Below are 17209 nucleotides of genomic sequence, written 5' to 3'. Positions count from 1 at the left end.
GAATGTATGTATGTATGGATGGATGGATAGATGGATAGATGGATAGATGGATGGATAATAAACTGAAGCTTAATCCTGACAAGAAGCTACTAGTAGGTGGAAGATCTGGCCTGGGTTCTAAGTATCACTGGTTCTGGAATGCTCTTAAACCCAAACCTACTGCTGAATACACAGCTATAGTTAACAGTGCCTTTTACTAATGTTGACCAGTTAGCCAGCTGTAGCATTTCCTGAACAGAAAAGATTTGGCCACTGTGGTGCATGCCTTGATTACATCTAGACTAGATGACTGCAATGGTTTCTATGTGTGTGGCTGCCCTTGAGAAGCATCTGGAAACTTCAATTGGTTCAGAATGCTGAACGGAATGGGTTTGAAGGAACTTATCCCTCCAGTCTTGGACACCTACACTACCTTCCAGTTTGTTTGGCATGAAATTCAAGGTGCTGGTCCTGATCTTCAAAGCCCTATTGGGACCTGGTTTGGCACCACCAAACCTGAAGGACTGCCTAATCCCTTTTGAACCTGCCTGACGATTACAGTAATTCTTGGATGCGGGTGGTCCCACTTTTGAGATTAGATGGATGAGAACCTGGGAGAAGGAACTTCATGGTCATGGCACCAAAGCTCTATCCAGAGAGATTCATCCGTTTCCTTCTTTTGCCATCTTCTGCCAGCAAATGAAGACTTTTTGTTTCTTTTGGCATTGCCTCAATGATCCCTCTTTCCTGACCAACGTTTTGTATGTATTTTGACTGTTTTATATGTATTCTACCTCTCTTAAAATCTTTTAAAAGATGTTTTAATGACTTATGTTGGGAGAGGGGTGGTGGCGTACCACCTATAGGGACGTGGGGTAACCCATGTCCCCAGGCGCATGCCTTTCGGTCATATAGGGGGGGTGCTGGTTGGGTTCCCACGCACGGCCTTTCCTGCAGCCCAGCGACCCCGCCAGCACCCAGCAACTCCCCTTGTGCTGGGGCGGGGGGGGGGGCTCAGATGGGGGCCACGGCAGCAGGCCGGCTCAGGAACTGCCCACAAGCCCCGCTCCCAAGTGCCGCTCCCAACCCCGCTCCCAAGGTGGGGAGGACATTCTTCTAGGGATGTCCTGAAAAGTCCTGTCACCAGTTGCCATATGCCTCAACTTTGTTGACAGGCCACAGAGAGCATTGCTTCAGAACAAGACCCTAAATAACAGGCCAGGCAGCGCATTAAAAGGAAATCCTTTTTTTTTTTGAAAATAATACCTTTAAGTGTAACCCTAGATTTTTCACTCCTGTCCTCCACTCATACCCACACCCACCCCAGTATGCATGTCTCCATTTGCAGAGAAGCCTTTGATAAGCCACATGCATCTGCTGGTGGTTTACTCTGGCCACCAAAAAGGATATGTTGGGTCAGTTTTGTTAATTTAAGTCTGTATAGGGACATGCTTTGAAATGCTGTGAACACACTTAGAGTACGCTCCATACGAACAGGTGGGGGCATCTCACCAAAGAGGTAGAGCAGCTGGCAGCGGTGGAGAGAGCAACCTACCAGTGACACACATTAAAAAGGGGACTCATTGAACAGTGAATGTGTGCTAAGCTGCCTTGTTAATAGGCCTGAGACTGAAGTCTAACCTCAGCAGATTGGTGGAGAAAAGGGAAAGGAGTGAGCTGGGAAGGTGAAGTTATTTGGACCATGCTGTTTCTGTCTAACCTATTTGGATCTTGCTTTTCCTTTTAGGGGTGATTTGGGGAAGGGCGATGAGAAAGATAATCATCATTTTCTTCCATTGGTCTAAAGTCATTTTAAACTATCATTTTCCTCCCTAGGGATTTTGAATTAATGTATTTCTAACGTCCAACAGATCTGGAGTACACATTGCCAGGTTATTTAGGATCTTTTTCAGAGCTTAGACAGGCCATGAAGAGGGGCTTAAATGTCTGGCTCAGGGTATACAAACTGTTATGGTTGGAGTTTTTCAATCTCGCTTTGGGTGGAATTTCCAGAAGAAAAGAATAGCATAAACCTGTCCAGAAAGAAAGCAGCTATAAACCCAAGAGTACAATTGCACCAGACATATCTGTTTATGAAAGACTAGCAGATGTACTGGTGGCTGCAACAGCTGTAACACAAAAAGCCTTTTTATTAACTGGGGGTGGTGGAAGCTTGAGTTTTAGAGTGTGGATTTATTTTTAGGAGCTATGAAATTTTATATAGTAGCTGCAGGTGCTTGTATACTACTTCAGTGTTGCTTCCACTGCCTAAAGCAGACTGTGCAGTTTTATTTGATGGCTGTGCTCTTAAGAGTCATACTTTAAAACAAAAAGTCCTGCAGGGGTCTTTCCCAAGAACCAAAGAAATGAAAAAGCCTTAAATTCTGAGGACGAACTTTAGAGATGCCTCACTTCAAAGAACAAAATGGGGCACAGATCTTCCAAATGTTTTAGACTTGAAGCATACGCACCCTGAACAGTTATAGTGGCAGTTTTACTGTACAAGTGCTGTGTAATAGTTTTCTTTCCCATTCTTCCAAAATTGTATGAGGCAGGCCAGCCTTGTGTCCTAAGCTTGTTTTTCTGCTCACTGTTAGAGTTCCCTTTTCTCACTTAAGGGCCTCAATTCAACCCTGCGAGGGGAGAAGGAAGTTACCCTTTATGCAGTGCCGAACCACTCATACTTCATAGGGTCCAAGACAGTGTGCTGTCTTTCTAATTATTTAGAAATCTCCTCATCTGGTTTGATGTTGGGGGAGGGGGTGATGATGGGGTTTAGGCCATGAAACTTTTAACATGAAAAACTTATCTGGGGATTGGGGGTTTTTTTTTGGGGGGGGGGTTGTGTGATGATGTCCTGAAGGATAATGTTGTGCAGAGTCAACTTTTGCACATCTGGTTTGGAGGGTTTGAAGAGCAGTGGGTGGTGCTCCTTTTTCTAAAGAGGAAAAGCATGTTTGGATTGAATGTGGTGGAAGCACTTTTAGAGCCACTTCACTTCTCTAAAAATATTATGTCTGTCTTCATCCCACAGGTTTTGAAACAACCAGTATGCAAAGTGTCATTGATGTATTGGCAAAAATGGAAGGGCATTAGAAGTTGCTTATGTTTCATGGATTTAAATACACACAGTGTTGTCCTATGCAGTCACTTCAGTTACACCCACTGAAATGAATGGGCTTAGATTGTAATAACTCTTCTTGTGATTTACCTCCAGTCTCCAAAACTCTGCTTAACTGCCTAACTTCAGGCTGCCCAGGCCTTTTGTTATGCTGGAGCAACAAAGCCAGATGGTAGGCAATAGTAAAGGTTCTCTGTGACCTCAGAACACATCAACCAATGACACTGAGAGGTGGAGCAGTTAGCAAGGACATCAGGGTGCTGATTGTGCTACCAAACCTTGTTCTGCATTGAGCAACACGTAGAGACTGTGCGCTCTTCAGTGTTGTCTGTTTGGTAAATATTGATCTGAAACATTCCCTGTTCGCCCATATCTTAACCATTAGCTATCATGTGTGGATGTAAAGCATTCGTTGGGTCTGTATAGTCTTTTTCTCTGCTCTTGTGATAAGGGAGAAAGTCAGCGGGTTCTCTCATCTCTATTTTCTCTTTCACCTTGGCAATGTTTGAACAGCCTTCTCTTGACTTAGGAAGGCTTGAAAGATAAACTTTTAGGATCTCTGACTGATAGATCAAGCAGGATGTAGGATTGTTGCTTATTCTTTGCCCAGCAGCTGAGATTTGACGAATGCTCTTCAAGTCTGAATGGCAAAGATTGGGTCTGGAGTTACTTTAACTATGGAATTCTCTGATTTAACAAGTTTGTACATGATTGATTGACTGAATGATGCCTCACAGTTGCAAACCATCTAATAATTTCATTTCATTTCACTTCATATTTAATTTATATCCCGCCCTCTTCCGTGGGGCTCAGGGCGGCGAACAACAACAAGAGCAACAGCACAAAGCAATAACAATATAAAATAGCAAACAGCAACAATCATAAATCAAAATATAACAATTACAGTATCAAGCAGTATATGCAATATAGCAAGATATGTTAAACAATGAAATATCAGTAAAATACATTATAATTTTCAGCATCATTAAAATACGATAGAATACATACACTATATAAATTTGAAACTGAAAACACAAAAATCAAATACCAGCAGCACTTATAGATGGTGAACAACTTCCTTCCTCCAAACTAGTTTTCTCCACACTTAACAGGTTAACAATAGCACTGGTGTCTCTCTCTCTGTGTGTGTGTGTGTATACACACACACACATATAAAAACCCAGCCTAGACACTAACCCACCCTCTTAACCTTACAAAGCTAAGCCTCATACAAAATCCAAATCTAGTATTAACACTAACTGTCAACCTACAATATACATTTCACCACTAACTCAGTCCGAACAGTATACATTAATCAAGGGAGAACCCACATCTGACTAACTATTCTTAAGCTAACTCTGGCTCCTTGATTAAGACAAAATTCTGGAGTTTAAAGAAATCATAGCCTAGGGCTGGTCTAAAGATACTTCTGTAAAGTACTTTCTTTGTTGTAGTTTAAAATGTAGTTGGTTGCTGGAAATGACCACTATGTAGCAGTGTAATGATGCATTTTGATGCTAATGAGAATGCTGCTGCTCATGTGCTTTATTTATTATTTTTAAAAGCATTGCGAATGGTAGCCCATTGAAAAACTACCAGGATGAATGAAGAGCTATGAACTCAGTTTAACAGCAAGGGCTACCTGTGGGGAACAACTTACAGCCTTCACACGTGACTCAACATGCCATTTATTTCCCGTGTCTTGTCTTCTAAGCTCCACAAGTCCATGATCAGAATAAATGGTGGCAACAGTGAATGTGTGATTTGGGATGGCAGTTAATCTTATGAATGTTCCAGCATGTTTGAGGATAATGGTTTGCCAAATGCTGGAAGCTTTCCAGAATTTCAGTTCAGCAAGCAAATATTGAATCCGAGTCCCCTTCTACAAGTATCCTGAAGTTTAGTGGGACTTTTCCTCAGTACCTCCCTAGGTTCTAGGTCCTCAACAGACACAGCCCAGATGCTTCCAAGACGTTCTCCAAATACATAAGCCACGAGAATTGGTGGTTTAAACAAATGAGAATTCACATTATCAAGATGTCAAATACTGCACCAAGTCCAGAGTTCATCTTACTGTAAAGGCATGAAAAATGAGAGCTCAGAAAACATTTGACTTAGCTGTGGAAAAGGTTATTGTGCCGGCTTTTGGGCTTGTTTTTAGCCTGACATAAGGAAGTATCCCTTAGTCTTAGCAAACATATGTGGGGTAAATGGAGTGGATGGAACTCTGTGGATCTGAGCTATATCATACATTAGAATAGAATCAGATATCAGAAGCAGCTTGTGACCTTAAAAAAGGCAGAGTGAGACAATGCAAAATAACAAGGGGGAGGCAAAGGGGAGAAAGGTAACATTCTGGGTGAAACCACTGTCTGGAAAATAGATGGTGGGAGAGTGTGATGGGCTTCAAAGCTAATAATATTTAAGTGTGTGCAGTTGAAGCCAGTGTGTCTAGAAGGGAGAATGGACAAAGTCAACGATGGACAGGCAGACAGCTCTAAAGGGCAGGGCGGAGCTCTTCTATGACCTTTTTCTTTTGTTGTTTATTTTTGCTTTTCTAGGAAAAATGTATTACATGTGGCATTCTTTCCTTTCTGGTTTTAATTCTTTCAAGTGGAAAGTCAGACTCCTGGCTATAGTACATATTGTCTTTCCAAAAACTACTCTGAACTATTCAGTCATGGGCTGCTTAGATCAAAATGCATTACAAGGCATAGAGATCTCTTGTCCTAATTTTCAAAGACTCTCTTTATACATTTATCTCAAGAAAATGGTTATCTCCTCTCAACATAACTCAGTCTAAAGCGCATGACAGCTATGAAGATATAGTGGTTAGTGTTAAACAAGAACCAGTTGTAGTTAATCTCTTACATGAGGCTGATAACCTTGCACAAATCTCTCTCCTCCCCCTCACCCCTCAACCTAACCTACCTCACAAGAGCAGGGTCAGGTCCAAGTACTTGTTAGAAGAACTCCTTGGGATAAAAATCTTGATACTAACAGTTATGCTGTGAAGGATACCTTTTACCTGTGAAACCCTAATCTCACCTGCCACCAAGCTGCTGATCCTGGGTCAGTCTTCATTTCTTAGCCTGGCCATCCTCATAGGGGATGTTGTGATAGTCTGGATAGGCTTATTTAGATTGCAAAACTCACCGTTAGGTTGACAGGTGCAGCCAGTGTGGTATAACAGCTTGACCAAGTCTGTCCTTTTAAAAATGTATTTTACTTCATTTATTCCGTGCCTTCTCGCTCTTCTCCTCTGTTATATCTTCACAACAGTCCTGTCAGGAAAGTTAGGCTGAGAGTGTGCAGTTGACCCTACATTACTGAGCAAGCTTCCATGACTGAGGGAGGATGTGAACCTGTGTCACCCAGATTCTCTCCCCTAACCCTTTTTTGGCCATCAAGTTATAACATCTGAGTTATAACAACCCCTGGTGGGATTTTTAAGGCAGGAGACATCCAGTGTGGTTTGCCATTGCCTGCTTCCACGTCCAGATCTTGTTGTTCCTTGGTGGTCTTCAGTCAAAATAGTGCCCAAGGCTGACACTGCTTAGCTTCTGGGATCAGGCTAGTCTGGACTGTCCAGGTTTGAATCATAGAATTGGAAGAGACCACAAAAGTCATCCAGTCCAGGCAGGAATACACAATCAAAGCACTCCCAACAGATGGACATCCAGCCTCTGTTTAAAAACCTCCAAGAACGTAATCCAGCACTTTTAAGTACACCACAATGGCCGTCCATGAAGCTCACATAGGACCAGTTATTCTGTCTATTCTAACCTACCTCATAGCATAAAGTGACAGTTGAAAAAATAGTTCACTACCCATTATACAACCATGAGTTCCTTGGAGGAAGGGCAGGATCAAAATCCAACAGTTAGAACATGCTTTAACTTTACAAAGGTTTTTGCTGTGCTGAGAAACCACCATCATCCACAGCTTCCCAGCTATGTCTTTTTCAGAATCCACCATTTTCTGGTGTTTGTTCTTTGTTCTAGAATGCCCTGTTTGGGTCCTGGTGCCTACCTAGTTCTGTCCCCAAGGCACTAGAACCCAATTGGAGCATTGTAGAACAAAGACAGTCCAGAAAATAGTGGATGAATTCTCAAATCTGATGTCATTTTTATCCTGAAAAAGGTATAATATGGGCTCACTTTAAAAAAAAAGCATGTGTGATCTTTGCATGTTATATTTCACCTCATTTCCTTCCTGTAGAAATTTTGCAATATGGTAGTTGGCTCACTTAAGTCTTCTGCCCTTTACTCTTCCTTTGCACACATGAGGGTTGAATCCTAATGCTGAGAATAGTTTCCAGGACCAAGCTCAATAAATAATCATTCAACCAACCTGTCACCACTTTTTGTGCACCAGAATTTAAACTGGAGGCAGTTTACCTAAAATCTAAATCCAGAGGAAAGTGGTGTGATGTCAGAGGAGACACCCCTCCTTCACAGCTGCTGGATGGTCTCATGGGAGTCCTGCCATATAAGGAACTTCAGGAAGGCACAAGCAGATTGGTTGCACAGAAGGGCTTATGCAGGACTAGGACGAGCATTACAGAAAGTGTGGATCTCCCCAAGGCTGCTGAGAATCACCATGGGTCCACACCCAAAGATTTCCTCTACCCTCATCCACCACTCAGGCCTAACCCAATATGAAAGCAGATTATATGACTAGCTCCACAATTGTACAAGGTAGAGCGTTTTCCTCCTTGATATTATTTATTAGTTGTCCTAACCAGAAACTCTAGTTATAGACACCCTATTTCCTTTCTCTCCCTCTTCAAATGCACTGTCCCTGGATTGCAGCAGTAGTGGTGAAAATGTTGATGCAGAAATGCTGCCACCACAAGGCCATAATGCATTGGGTCATGGCACATATTCTCGTCTACAAACTGAATGAATGGGAGACTGCATCACACCAATTCCATGGAGAAGGATGGGAAAGACTGTAGCCATTGTTCAACACCCAATATGTACTTCCAGCAAGGGAAAGGAAGCAAAATGGACAAATAGGCCATGTTGCTAGTGCTGAAGTTTCTAGTGCTGAAGTGCAATTGTCAAGCTGCCGTTTCCGTGTCCTTTTGAAGGACTTGAAAGCACTTCCTGGGGACGGCTACAGCCAAAGGAGGCCATTGGATGCCCATTTGGATTATTCCTGTGCCAACAGCAGACCAGGACAATGAGAGGAACTTACTAAGCAATCACCCATTGGAACATACTGTTCTTTCTCCTGATTAACAATCCCTCCCTACTCACACACTTATGCTGAAAAGGCCGGACAACCAAGGAGGGTGATGGATGGGAAGGGGGGGGGGATGGGAATTAATACTGCGCTACTCATCTGGAAGCCTCAGCAGACCCTTTGAGAAGCCTCAATATCCAGATTTCCAATTTTTCATTAAGAGTGCAGCACAAGTCTAACCATGCAGTACCAGTTGTAACATCAGTTGAAATGCCCAGTGAGAGACCCTCGTCCCCCTTTGACAAAAACTGCTGAAAACACTAATAGGGTGAGCTAGCAATACACTAATAGGGTGAGCTAACAGATCATCTGCATTGTGGCAGCAGCACTATGAAAGCAAGTGCTGTGTAGTGGTTAAGACTGGTAGACTCTAATCTGGAGAACCAGGTTTGATTCCCTACACCTCCACATGAGTGGCAGACTCTTATCTGGTGAACTGGATTTGTGTCCCTGCTCATACACATGAAACCTGCTGAGTGGCCTTGGGCTAGTCATGGTTCTCTCAGAACTCCTATCTGCCCCGCCTACCTCACAAGGTGTCTGGGGAGGGGAAGGGAAGGAGTTTGTAAGCTGCTTTGAGACTTCCTGCAGAAGGAAAGAGAGGGGTATAAATTCAAACTCTTCTTCTTCTGGATTTTATCTGGTGGCCACTGCTTGAAAACAACCATATGTACCAGGAGACCACTGAAAGGAGTGTGTGCTACCTGCAGTGTTCCTGATACTTATAGTGAACAGGGCATGTTTCACCCATGTTGTCTTGTTCAGTTGAAATGAAGATGACCATATCATGAGCATCACAGTGATCATGCTCTCCTGTCTGATGGCCTCCCTATAAGAGTGGCTGTAATGTCTGAAAGGGGCTGTGGTCTTGAATTAGAAAGAACATTACTTGGAATTATTCAAGGTCTGAAACCCTTTCAGGCACATTGGGGGAGGCAGATTTGGTTCAATATTAGCCCCTGTAACTAGAGAGCAGCATGAGGCCCAGAATTAGTCAGGACAGATCAAAAAGCTACGAACCTGGCTTTCTGTTGTAGCCTGGTAAACAGAGTGGCACATGTTGTATATTAAGCCCAGGATCAACCTCTAAACTCTTGACAACAGATTGCAGGAACTCTGGGTTGGGGAACTTGCTGTCCTGCCCTAAGGTACTGCAGTGGCATTAAAATGCTATTTCTGAAAAACTGAGGGCTAGTTGACCAGCAATGGCACAAGCTCTACTTCCCTTTCCTTTGGCCGGTACACACTGTTGAAAGTAATGAGTAGTTTCTGACTGAAAGTCATGTCCTGTTTTCTTCTCTTCTCCTGCTTCCCATATGCCCTAGCACAGGGGTAGGGAACCTGCGGCTCTCCAGATGTTCAGGAACTACAATTCCCATCAGCCCCTACCAGCATGGCCAATTGGCCATGCTGACAGAGGCTGATGGGAATTGCAGTTCCTGAACATCTGGAGAGCCGCAGGTTCCCTACCCCTGCCCTAGCAGAAGAGATTGCATGCAGTTGCGGTTTATCCCTTAGGTGTAGGATCTTAGAGCTGGACAACTCTTGCAGTGGGAATGGTTTATTTTTATTTTTCCTTTTTGCTAACTAAGCTGGATTTTTTTCTGAACAGGTATGTTTGGTTGCAGTTGCATAATAATGGAGATAGTGCACATTCCTTGCTAATATATCTGCCGCATTAACTTCCTCCTTTCTGCTGCAGCAGATCTGAGATGTTTTATAAGCAATACTGAGCCTGCTGAGTTGCACATTTTTGTGTGTGCTTTTTGATTTGATCCCTTGCTGGGCTTTTTTCTCCCTTAATTTTTTAAAAAACTTCTGTGCTGAACTGAGACTTTTTCTGTATCTTTGAGCCTTTGGAACAGCTTACCTGCTTTCCTCTCCTCTTTCTTGCTATAGTTAAGCCCACATTCTGCCTCGTGAAAGCTTGTGAGTGAGAGGTCAGGAATGAACTTGGCCCACTCTATCTGAGCTGCTGGTAAAATGAGAAAATGGATAAACAGAGAGTGGTGTGCTGTTGAAAGGCCAGAGAATGCTTTTTTTTAAAACTTGAGGTAATTTTGTTTCTCCACATGATAGAAGCGGGACATGATGTTCTGTGTATTGGGCCAGAATGTCTCCTGTGGTTCAGATGTGTGTGAGTTTTGATTAAAATTACTGTTAACCAAGCATTTAAACACTACAACTTATTTGAGGGAGGGGGTTATCAAATATCTCACTTTGAGCTCTCCTCAAATAGAATCATGCCTTTTCTTTGACTTGGACCTTACATGTTATTTAACTGGAGTCATCGTTCTCAGAACGAGTTTTTTCTTCATTCCATCGCAGGGCATCTGGCCAAAGCATTCTTTGATCAACATGTCTAATCATTGTTTTCTCTCTTTACTCACCTCTGGTCCGTGTAGATGATGAACGTACTGAAGTAGCCCTGGCAGAGAACCATGTGGATAATGCTGCCGGCGTGGTAACCGGAAGTGGAGGGCGAAAAGTGAAAAATGACAAGGAGTTGGCCGTAGCACGTGAGCGTGTGAATGAGCAGCAAAAACAGATGGGCAAACCTCCCAAGCAACACCCTGAGCTACGGCCACCCTCTCTCAGGGTGAGTTGGCAAGAAATTTGACCAAGGGGCATTTGCACTCTGTTCCCTTCAGGCAGTTGCGAAGCTGAAATGCAGTCAGAGAAACCATCAAGTACCTGTGCTGGCATGTTCCCTGTTACATAACACCATACACAGTTGAATTCATGGTTTTCATGTCAAGATAGTCACCTGTGAGGAGCATTTTCTGAAACAGTGTCATAAGGTTCTACCTTAAGCTGGTAGCAACTTAAAGGATAGATGCTTTCTATAGGGAGAAAAAGCTCTTCCTTTTCATCAGTTCTGTTTCATCTGTTGGGACCTTTGATGCTCAAACTCTTTTCTTCTGGAGAATTCAATTCCCTGAGGAAACTATTAAATGAAAAGAACAGAAGTAGGAAGGAGAAAAAACAATGTGATCACCAGAGTGTTTCTCCAGGCTCTTGATATCAGAAGGTATTTTGTGCATGTGCCTGTTGCCTTTGACAATTCTGGTTCTGGTTATGTGTATACAGGCTCTAAACCTGTTGAAGAGTTTCCCATTATGCTTGTCATTTCATGTCATGATAAGTACGTGACATCTAGCACAAGCTAGTCCTTCCCTCTCACATCTACTTTTTATGCACAAAATATTTTTTATTTAAACTCCTTTACTCTGCAGTCCAGAGTCGTACGGTTCAGAGACAAGCTAACCTCCTAATCTGGTGTTTATGAAAATTATGCCTCTGGGTACTACTGAATGCTCCTTCATTCAAGAATGTAAGAATGTGTAAATGCCTTCTCTCACTTATTTCTAGTCTCTGTTACCTGAGGCTGCTGTGGGGTGGCAGAGGACTCTGACAGTTCTGGTCATACAAGTGTGCCTGATTGTGGACTGTTCTTGAACAGTCATAGTCATAGATAAATAGCTTTGTTACTTTTGGTTCAGCTCTAATGATGTTTGCAAATGAAGTCATGAAGGCAGGGCCACATAGTGGTAGTGATCATGAAAGAAGTATGTTAAAGGAGGTTGGTAGACAATAATGCTAAGAACAGTTGAAGGCAACAGGAAAATAAGATGACCCAGCATAAAATGGATTGATTCAATCGAGAAAGCCACTTTCTTAGTTTGCAGGACCCGACCAAGGCTGTTAATGATAGGACATCAATTCATAGGGTCGTCATAAGTCAAAAGCGACTTGGTACACACAGAGAGATAATAATGCAAATACTTGAGATTACCAAGACAAAAACCGAAAGCGAGGAATAACGGAAGTCACTCATAAAGTAGCAGAACACTAATTGGATTCAGGACAAAGCAGTTCACCATAAAATACTCCTATTCTTAATGTTTTAAAGTAGGTTAATTCTGCAAAAAAAGTAAAGGTTTTGTGAAAGACGTGCAGAAGCACAAGTTTATCAAATTTGAAAAGGAAGGCAGAATAATATAGATTTCTGTAATTATATCCACTATGATGTCCACATCTAAATTAAGAGTTATGTGTGCCTTGATATTTTTGAAATGGTACACGTTTCTGAAAATGGTCAAAAAGCAGTTGAATAGGATAAGGTAGTATAGGGAAGGTAAACAAAAATGATGTGATGCCTTTTAGAAGCTAAAAGAGCCTCCATTAGCAAAGAAATATGACAAAGTCTATAAAAATCAGGCATGCTTTGAAGAAGTGACTGGCAGCTGATGAAATTAACATACAGGCTCAGGTCCCCTGGAGTTTTTCCATGGGTGGAGAATTTCTGCTTACAGCATGGAACTCTCTTGCCTTCCCCCTCTCATGGCAGTCTGAAATGGTCCCCAAACTCTTGTTTGTGAGTGACAAGGAACCTCAAGACAGGGAATCTCCAGGGGGACATTCCAGCTGCTATTGGTGGGTGAATAAGAAAGTCACACTTTGTGAGTGGAAATTCTTCTGCCCATGGAAAACTCTGGGCGATCTATGTCATTGCTCTTTCAAAAAACAAACAGGGAAGGCCTTAGCTGACCTATTAAACTCATTGCCATGGGATGTTTCAGTTGTAGCTAACACACAAGGAATTGTTAGTGTTTTGTGCTGCTTCTAATACTTCTAAAGAAAAGACATCTTAAATAGCATTGTATCTGTCCTATTGTGTGCAGTCTAGATAATGTGTTACTAGGGTTACAAGTTTATTTTTTTCTCTAGCCCTAGAACTATGTAAAAAGTTTTTCCTGTAGCAAGACGATGGGAGAAGCTTTACCTGCTGAATGTATGTGTGTCAGACTGGTGCCCAGAGCACTGCAATCGAGCTAATAAAAACCATTTAAAAAAAAAAAACGGCAATTGATTGTGGTCAATTGGGCTGCTAACTAATTTCTGGAAATTGAACTAGTTGGGACTTTTGGAAAAAATGTTGGCCTTGGTCGGATTCTTCAAAGTAGGACTAGATAGTGAAAATTGTGACAGAGATTCTGAATATGCAGCATTTGTGTGAAAGAGAGTGTGTGCTGTCAAGTCACATGTGGTTTATGGTGACCCTCTAAGGTTTTCAAGCCAACAGAAGTTCGGAAGTGGTTTGCTGTTGGCCATGTCACAACACTGATGCCCCTCAGAGGCCACCCATTCTAATACTCACCAGAGCCGACCCTGCTCAGCTTCCAAATTTGGAGGGCACTCAATGCTTTGTAAATTGAGAACCTTTTGATATAGATGAGAAAAAGAATAGCAGGCCTTGTAAAGCTCACCCACCCTACCGCCCTCCACGGCTAAAAATGCTGAAGCTGCAACAGACCCAGAGAAACAGGTGATAAGTGGGTGAAATGAAAAAAACAACAACAGAATATTCCTCTTTGAGTTGATATATTTTGGTAGGGCCCAAGAGGAAGGATTTCACTCCAAATAATTCCATCAGTATATCAACTGGTATTAGCAACCCCCATGCAGGAATAGTCGTTTTAAGCTTTTTGAGTTTAGCAGTTAATCTTTTCCCCACTGACTAGCTTGCTGATCCTGCTTCCACAGTCACTCCTCTTGGGTGGCACCTGAGCAACTGTGGGGCTTTCCTCTCTCTCTCTCCCTCACTGTGCTTTTGGTTGCTACTCACACTGGTCTAGTTGGCGTCACTATTCCCTGACTGCTTCCACATAGTCTGAGTGGCTGAAAGGTTTTAAGGATGCTTCCTTGGTTAGAAACTGGAGTAGCAGCATTTTAAAACTGGTACTCAGTGTGTCTCTCAGACATACTGCGGCTGAGTGTGTGTGTGTTAGGGATTTGGCAGACATTCTTCGTGGGTGGCCTTTATGTTTTAAAAATTAAAGGGAGACATTTAAAGAGAGGGGAGTGTTAGTGGCTAGATCAGATAAATAAGATGCAGCACCCTGATCAGGTTGCATTATTTGGGAATGGTGGCAAGAGGCTTTAATGCAGTTGGGGGTGGGGGTTGCATTTTCTGCTTCAACACTCCTCCAACACCCAGCTAATTATGGCTCCAAATACTGTCCTTGCCCTCCTTATCACTCCCCCACCCTTGATCCTGACTCCTCATCTTTCTATTCCCCTCCGCACCCTCCTGATCCAGCCAGTGCTGCTGCTGCTCTTTCTCCCTCTGGGATTCCTTTTTAAAACCTCACTTGGCATGTTGACCATGGCCTCACAAAATCTTGGTGAGCTTTTGATATTGGAGTTGCAAAGTCCATGCAAGTGCAGAATTTGCTGCTTCATATATTTCAGATTTTTCTGCCTAGGGATTCTCCTCAGTTTGCAGAAAAATAATTATTTTTAATCTTGGGAAACAATATGTATATTCCTAATAGGGGTTAGCAGATCCAGTGGCATAAATTCACTGGAAGAACACTCATTGCATACATGCAACTACAGTCTTCTACAGGTACTTTAAATAAATACAGTTGAACCAAAAGATAATAGTAAGATCTTCTGTCTTTTTCCATATTAGACTCAGTTCAGCCTTTCTTTCTTTTTTTTGTGAGCATAGTGGGGGTGGATTTCTCTGAAAAGTTTTATTTTAAGCAGCATCAGTTGAAGTTCCTCTGAGGATTATAGCTTTTGATCTGAGTTTAATCTCCTTAGTTATTGATGCTAGGGGAGTTGGCAGAAGTGGGATTCAGGGGGTTCCGAAGGTTCTGTAGAACCTGTTGTTAAAATTTAAAATTTCACTTTTTAAATACTTAATATTTTTATTAAGTATTAATATTTTAATACTTAAAATAAAAAGTGATATTAAAAATATTTTAAATACTTTTTAACAGTCATTATTTGAATCCCACCACCATCAAAACCTGTTGTTAAAATGTTTGAATCCCACCACTGGGAGTTGGGTATATAGCTCACTTCCTTCTGACATTATTACGTAGGAGATAGGGGAAAGCAATGTTAAAACACTTTTAAAACACTTGGAACTTAAAACTCCTTGTTCCTGACCTGTCTGAAGTAGAATATTTAGAAGGAGAAAATCCAACTTCATTCTTCAGGAGTCTGTCTTCACTTTTTGTTTGTTTTCACATCTTTTCTTGAAAGAGAGGCAAGCTGGTGTGGCATGTTTAGGGAGGTCAGTCACATGTGTATATATGTGCTAATTATATAGCTTGTTTGGACCCTGGGCAAATCACCAATTTATCACAAAGTATGAATCCGTCATTTCTCATTTTGGGAATCAGCAACCTTGAGATGGTAATAACTATAGGCAAAGTGGGCTGTGTTAGTTTTGCTGGTGCTTTGGAGTGGGAGTGGCTTGTTGAGCAAAGACAGAACTGTGAAAGCCACATCTTCCTGCTGTCCAGCCCTTGGTGGAAGACTTTGACTCTGCCTAACATGCATCAAAGAAAAGCAAATGCAGTTGTCCTTGCCATTGCTTTGACTGAAATCATAGTTTTGTCCTGACTGATTTTTCATTTTGCTCTCTTGGCTTTTTTGCAGACTCCCTGCCAGCAGGAATTGGATCAGGTCTTGGAACGTATCTCAACCATGCGACTGCCAGATGAACGTGGTCCATTGGAGCACCTCTATTCGCTGAATATCCCAAACTGTGACAAGCAAGGCCTTTACAATCTCAAACAGGCAAGTGAGGAGAGTGCTTAGGGGCTACTGTTTCAGGGATCAGTAACTCTGGTCCAGCTTTGCAGGGTGGCTCAGCCAGTGCCGATCCTTGTAGATTCATGTTACCTTAACAGGAGCAGCACATGTACTGCAGCATTTGTGGCAGAGCTTGGGAAACATAGGAAGTCCATTGCAGAATCAGGCCAGAGATCTATCTGATGGCTTCTAGCTAAATAGTTCTTGAAGAAACCTCAATGGAGAGCAAGCTCTTGGGTAGGATGGCAGCAAGGTATAGCCTACTCTCATGAGATCTCAGAAACTAAGCAGAGTCAATACTCAGAAGGGAGATTACCAAGGAAGACCTTGCAGAAGAAGTCAATGGCAAACCACTTCTGCTTCTCACTTGCCTTGAAAGCCCCTTGGTGGGGTCACCATAAGTCAGCTGCAACTTGGTGGCACTTGTGTACATTGCTGGGTCTTCCTCCGAGGATCTCAGGATGGTACACATTATTCCCTTCTCTTCCATTTGATCCTCATAACCCTGCATGGTCGGTTATGCTGAGGGACAGTGTCTGATCCAAGATCACCTTTGCTGCTGAGTGGGGATGCTTGTGCCCTCCTAAAATTGAGTGCAGGAAAGCCCACTCATCATCCATCATGATTATGGATTGTACCAGCCTCTGAAGGGATTAAAGGGTTTGGGTTGGCCTTACATGCTTCTTACCCTGCGGCACCTCTTGGGAAGCTGGGATACTGATCATGGAACTGGGAGTTCTTTCTGTCCCTTTCAGTTGGTCAGGAGTAGTACGGGCAATTTCTTTTAATATGTTCCTTGAAAAACAGTACAAGAAGATGTATCGCTGCACATTTCCCATTTCTAGAGACAAGCTAGCAAAATTTGCAGTGACGCTGCTGAACAGCCTGGGTATAATCATGCTGGCAGGGTGGGGCTGTTTTGATTTCATCCTCTTTGGGATGAAAGAGGCAATCCCAATTTAACTCCCTCCCCCAGGTTCTAATTATCTTCACATGCCCACACCCTACAGCTGTGGTTAATCCTACTTGCATGAGTTAGTTCCCTAAAGGGAGTTAGCTGTGTTTATTAAAGCCTAATATGTTCACTGCCTTGTCTTGCACCAAGACATGTGCTCTTATCGTAGCTGAGAACTCACCCTTTGGGCCAGTCTCTGTTGCTAGGGAAAAGAGCAAGAAGCAGTGGTTTAGATTGCCTATACTAATATTAGGGACTGACTCCATATGATTGCCAGACTGAGCAATCCT

General features: G+C 42.6%; 1 protein-coding gene across 1 annotated transcript in view; it reads left to right on the top strand.

The window, feature by feature from the left end:
• Positions 1-17209, top strand: part of IGFBP2 (insulin like growth factor binding protein 2) — a 66977-nt gene that overhangs the window by 44296 nt on the left and 5472 nt on the right. Inside the window, exons 2-3 of the mRNA XM_048485608.1 lie at positions 10756-10949; positions 15809-15949. Coding sequence (XP_048341565.1) covers positions 10756-10949; positions 15809-15949 — 335 coding nt within the window. The remainder of the gene's footprint in view (positions 1-10755; positions 10950-15808; positions 15950-17209) is intronic.

This window comes from Sphaerodactylus townsendi, linkage group LG02, assembly GCF_021028975.2.
Source record: "Sphaerodactylus townsendi isolate TG3544 linkage group LG02, MPM_Stown_v2.3, whole genome shotgun sequence".
Lineage (NCBI taxonomy): Eukaryota > Metazoa > Chordata > Lepidosauria > Squamata > Sphaerodactylidae > Sphaerodactylus > Sphaerodactylus townsendi.
Note: the sequence above shows the minus strand (reverse complement) of the source record. Positions and strands in the feature narration are given on the sequence as shown.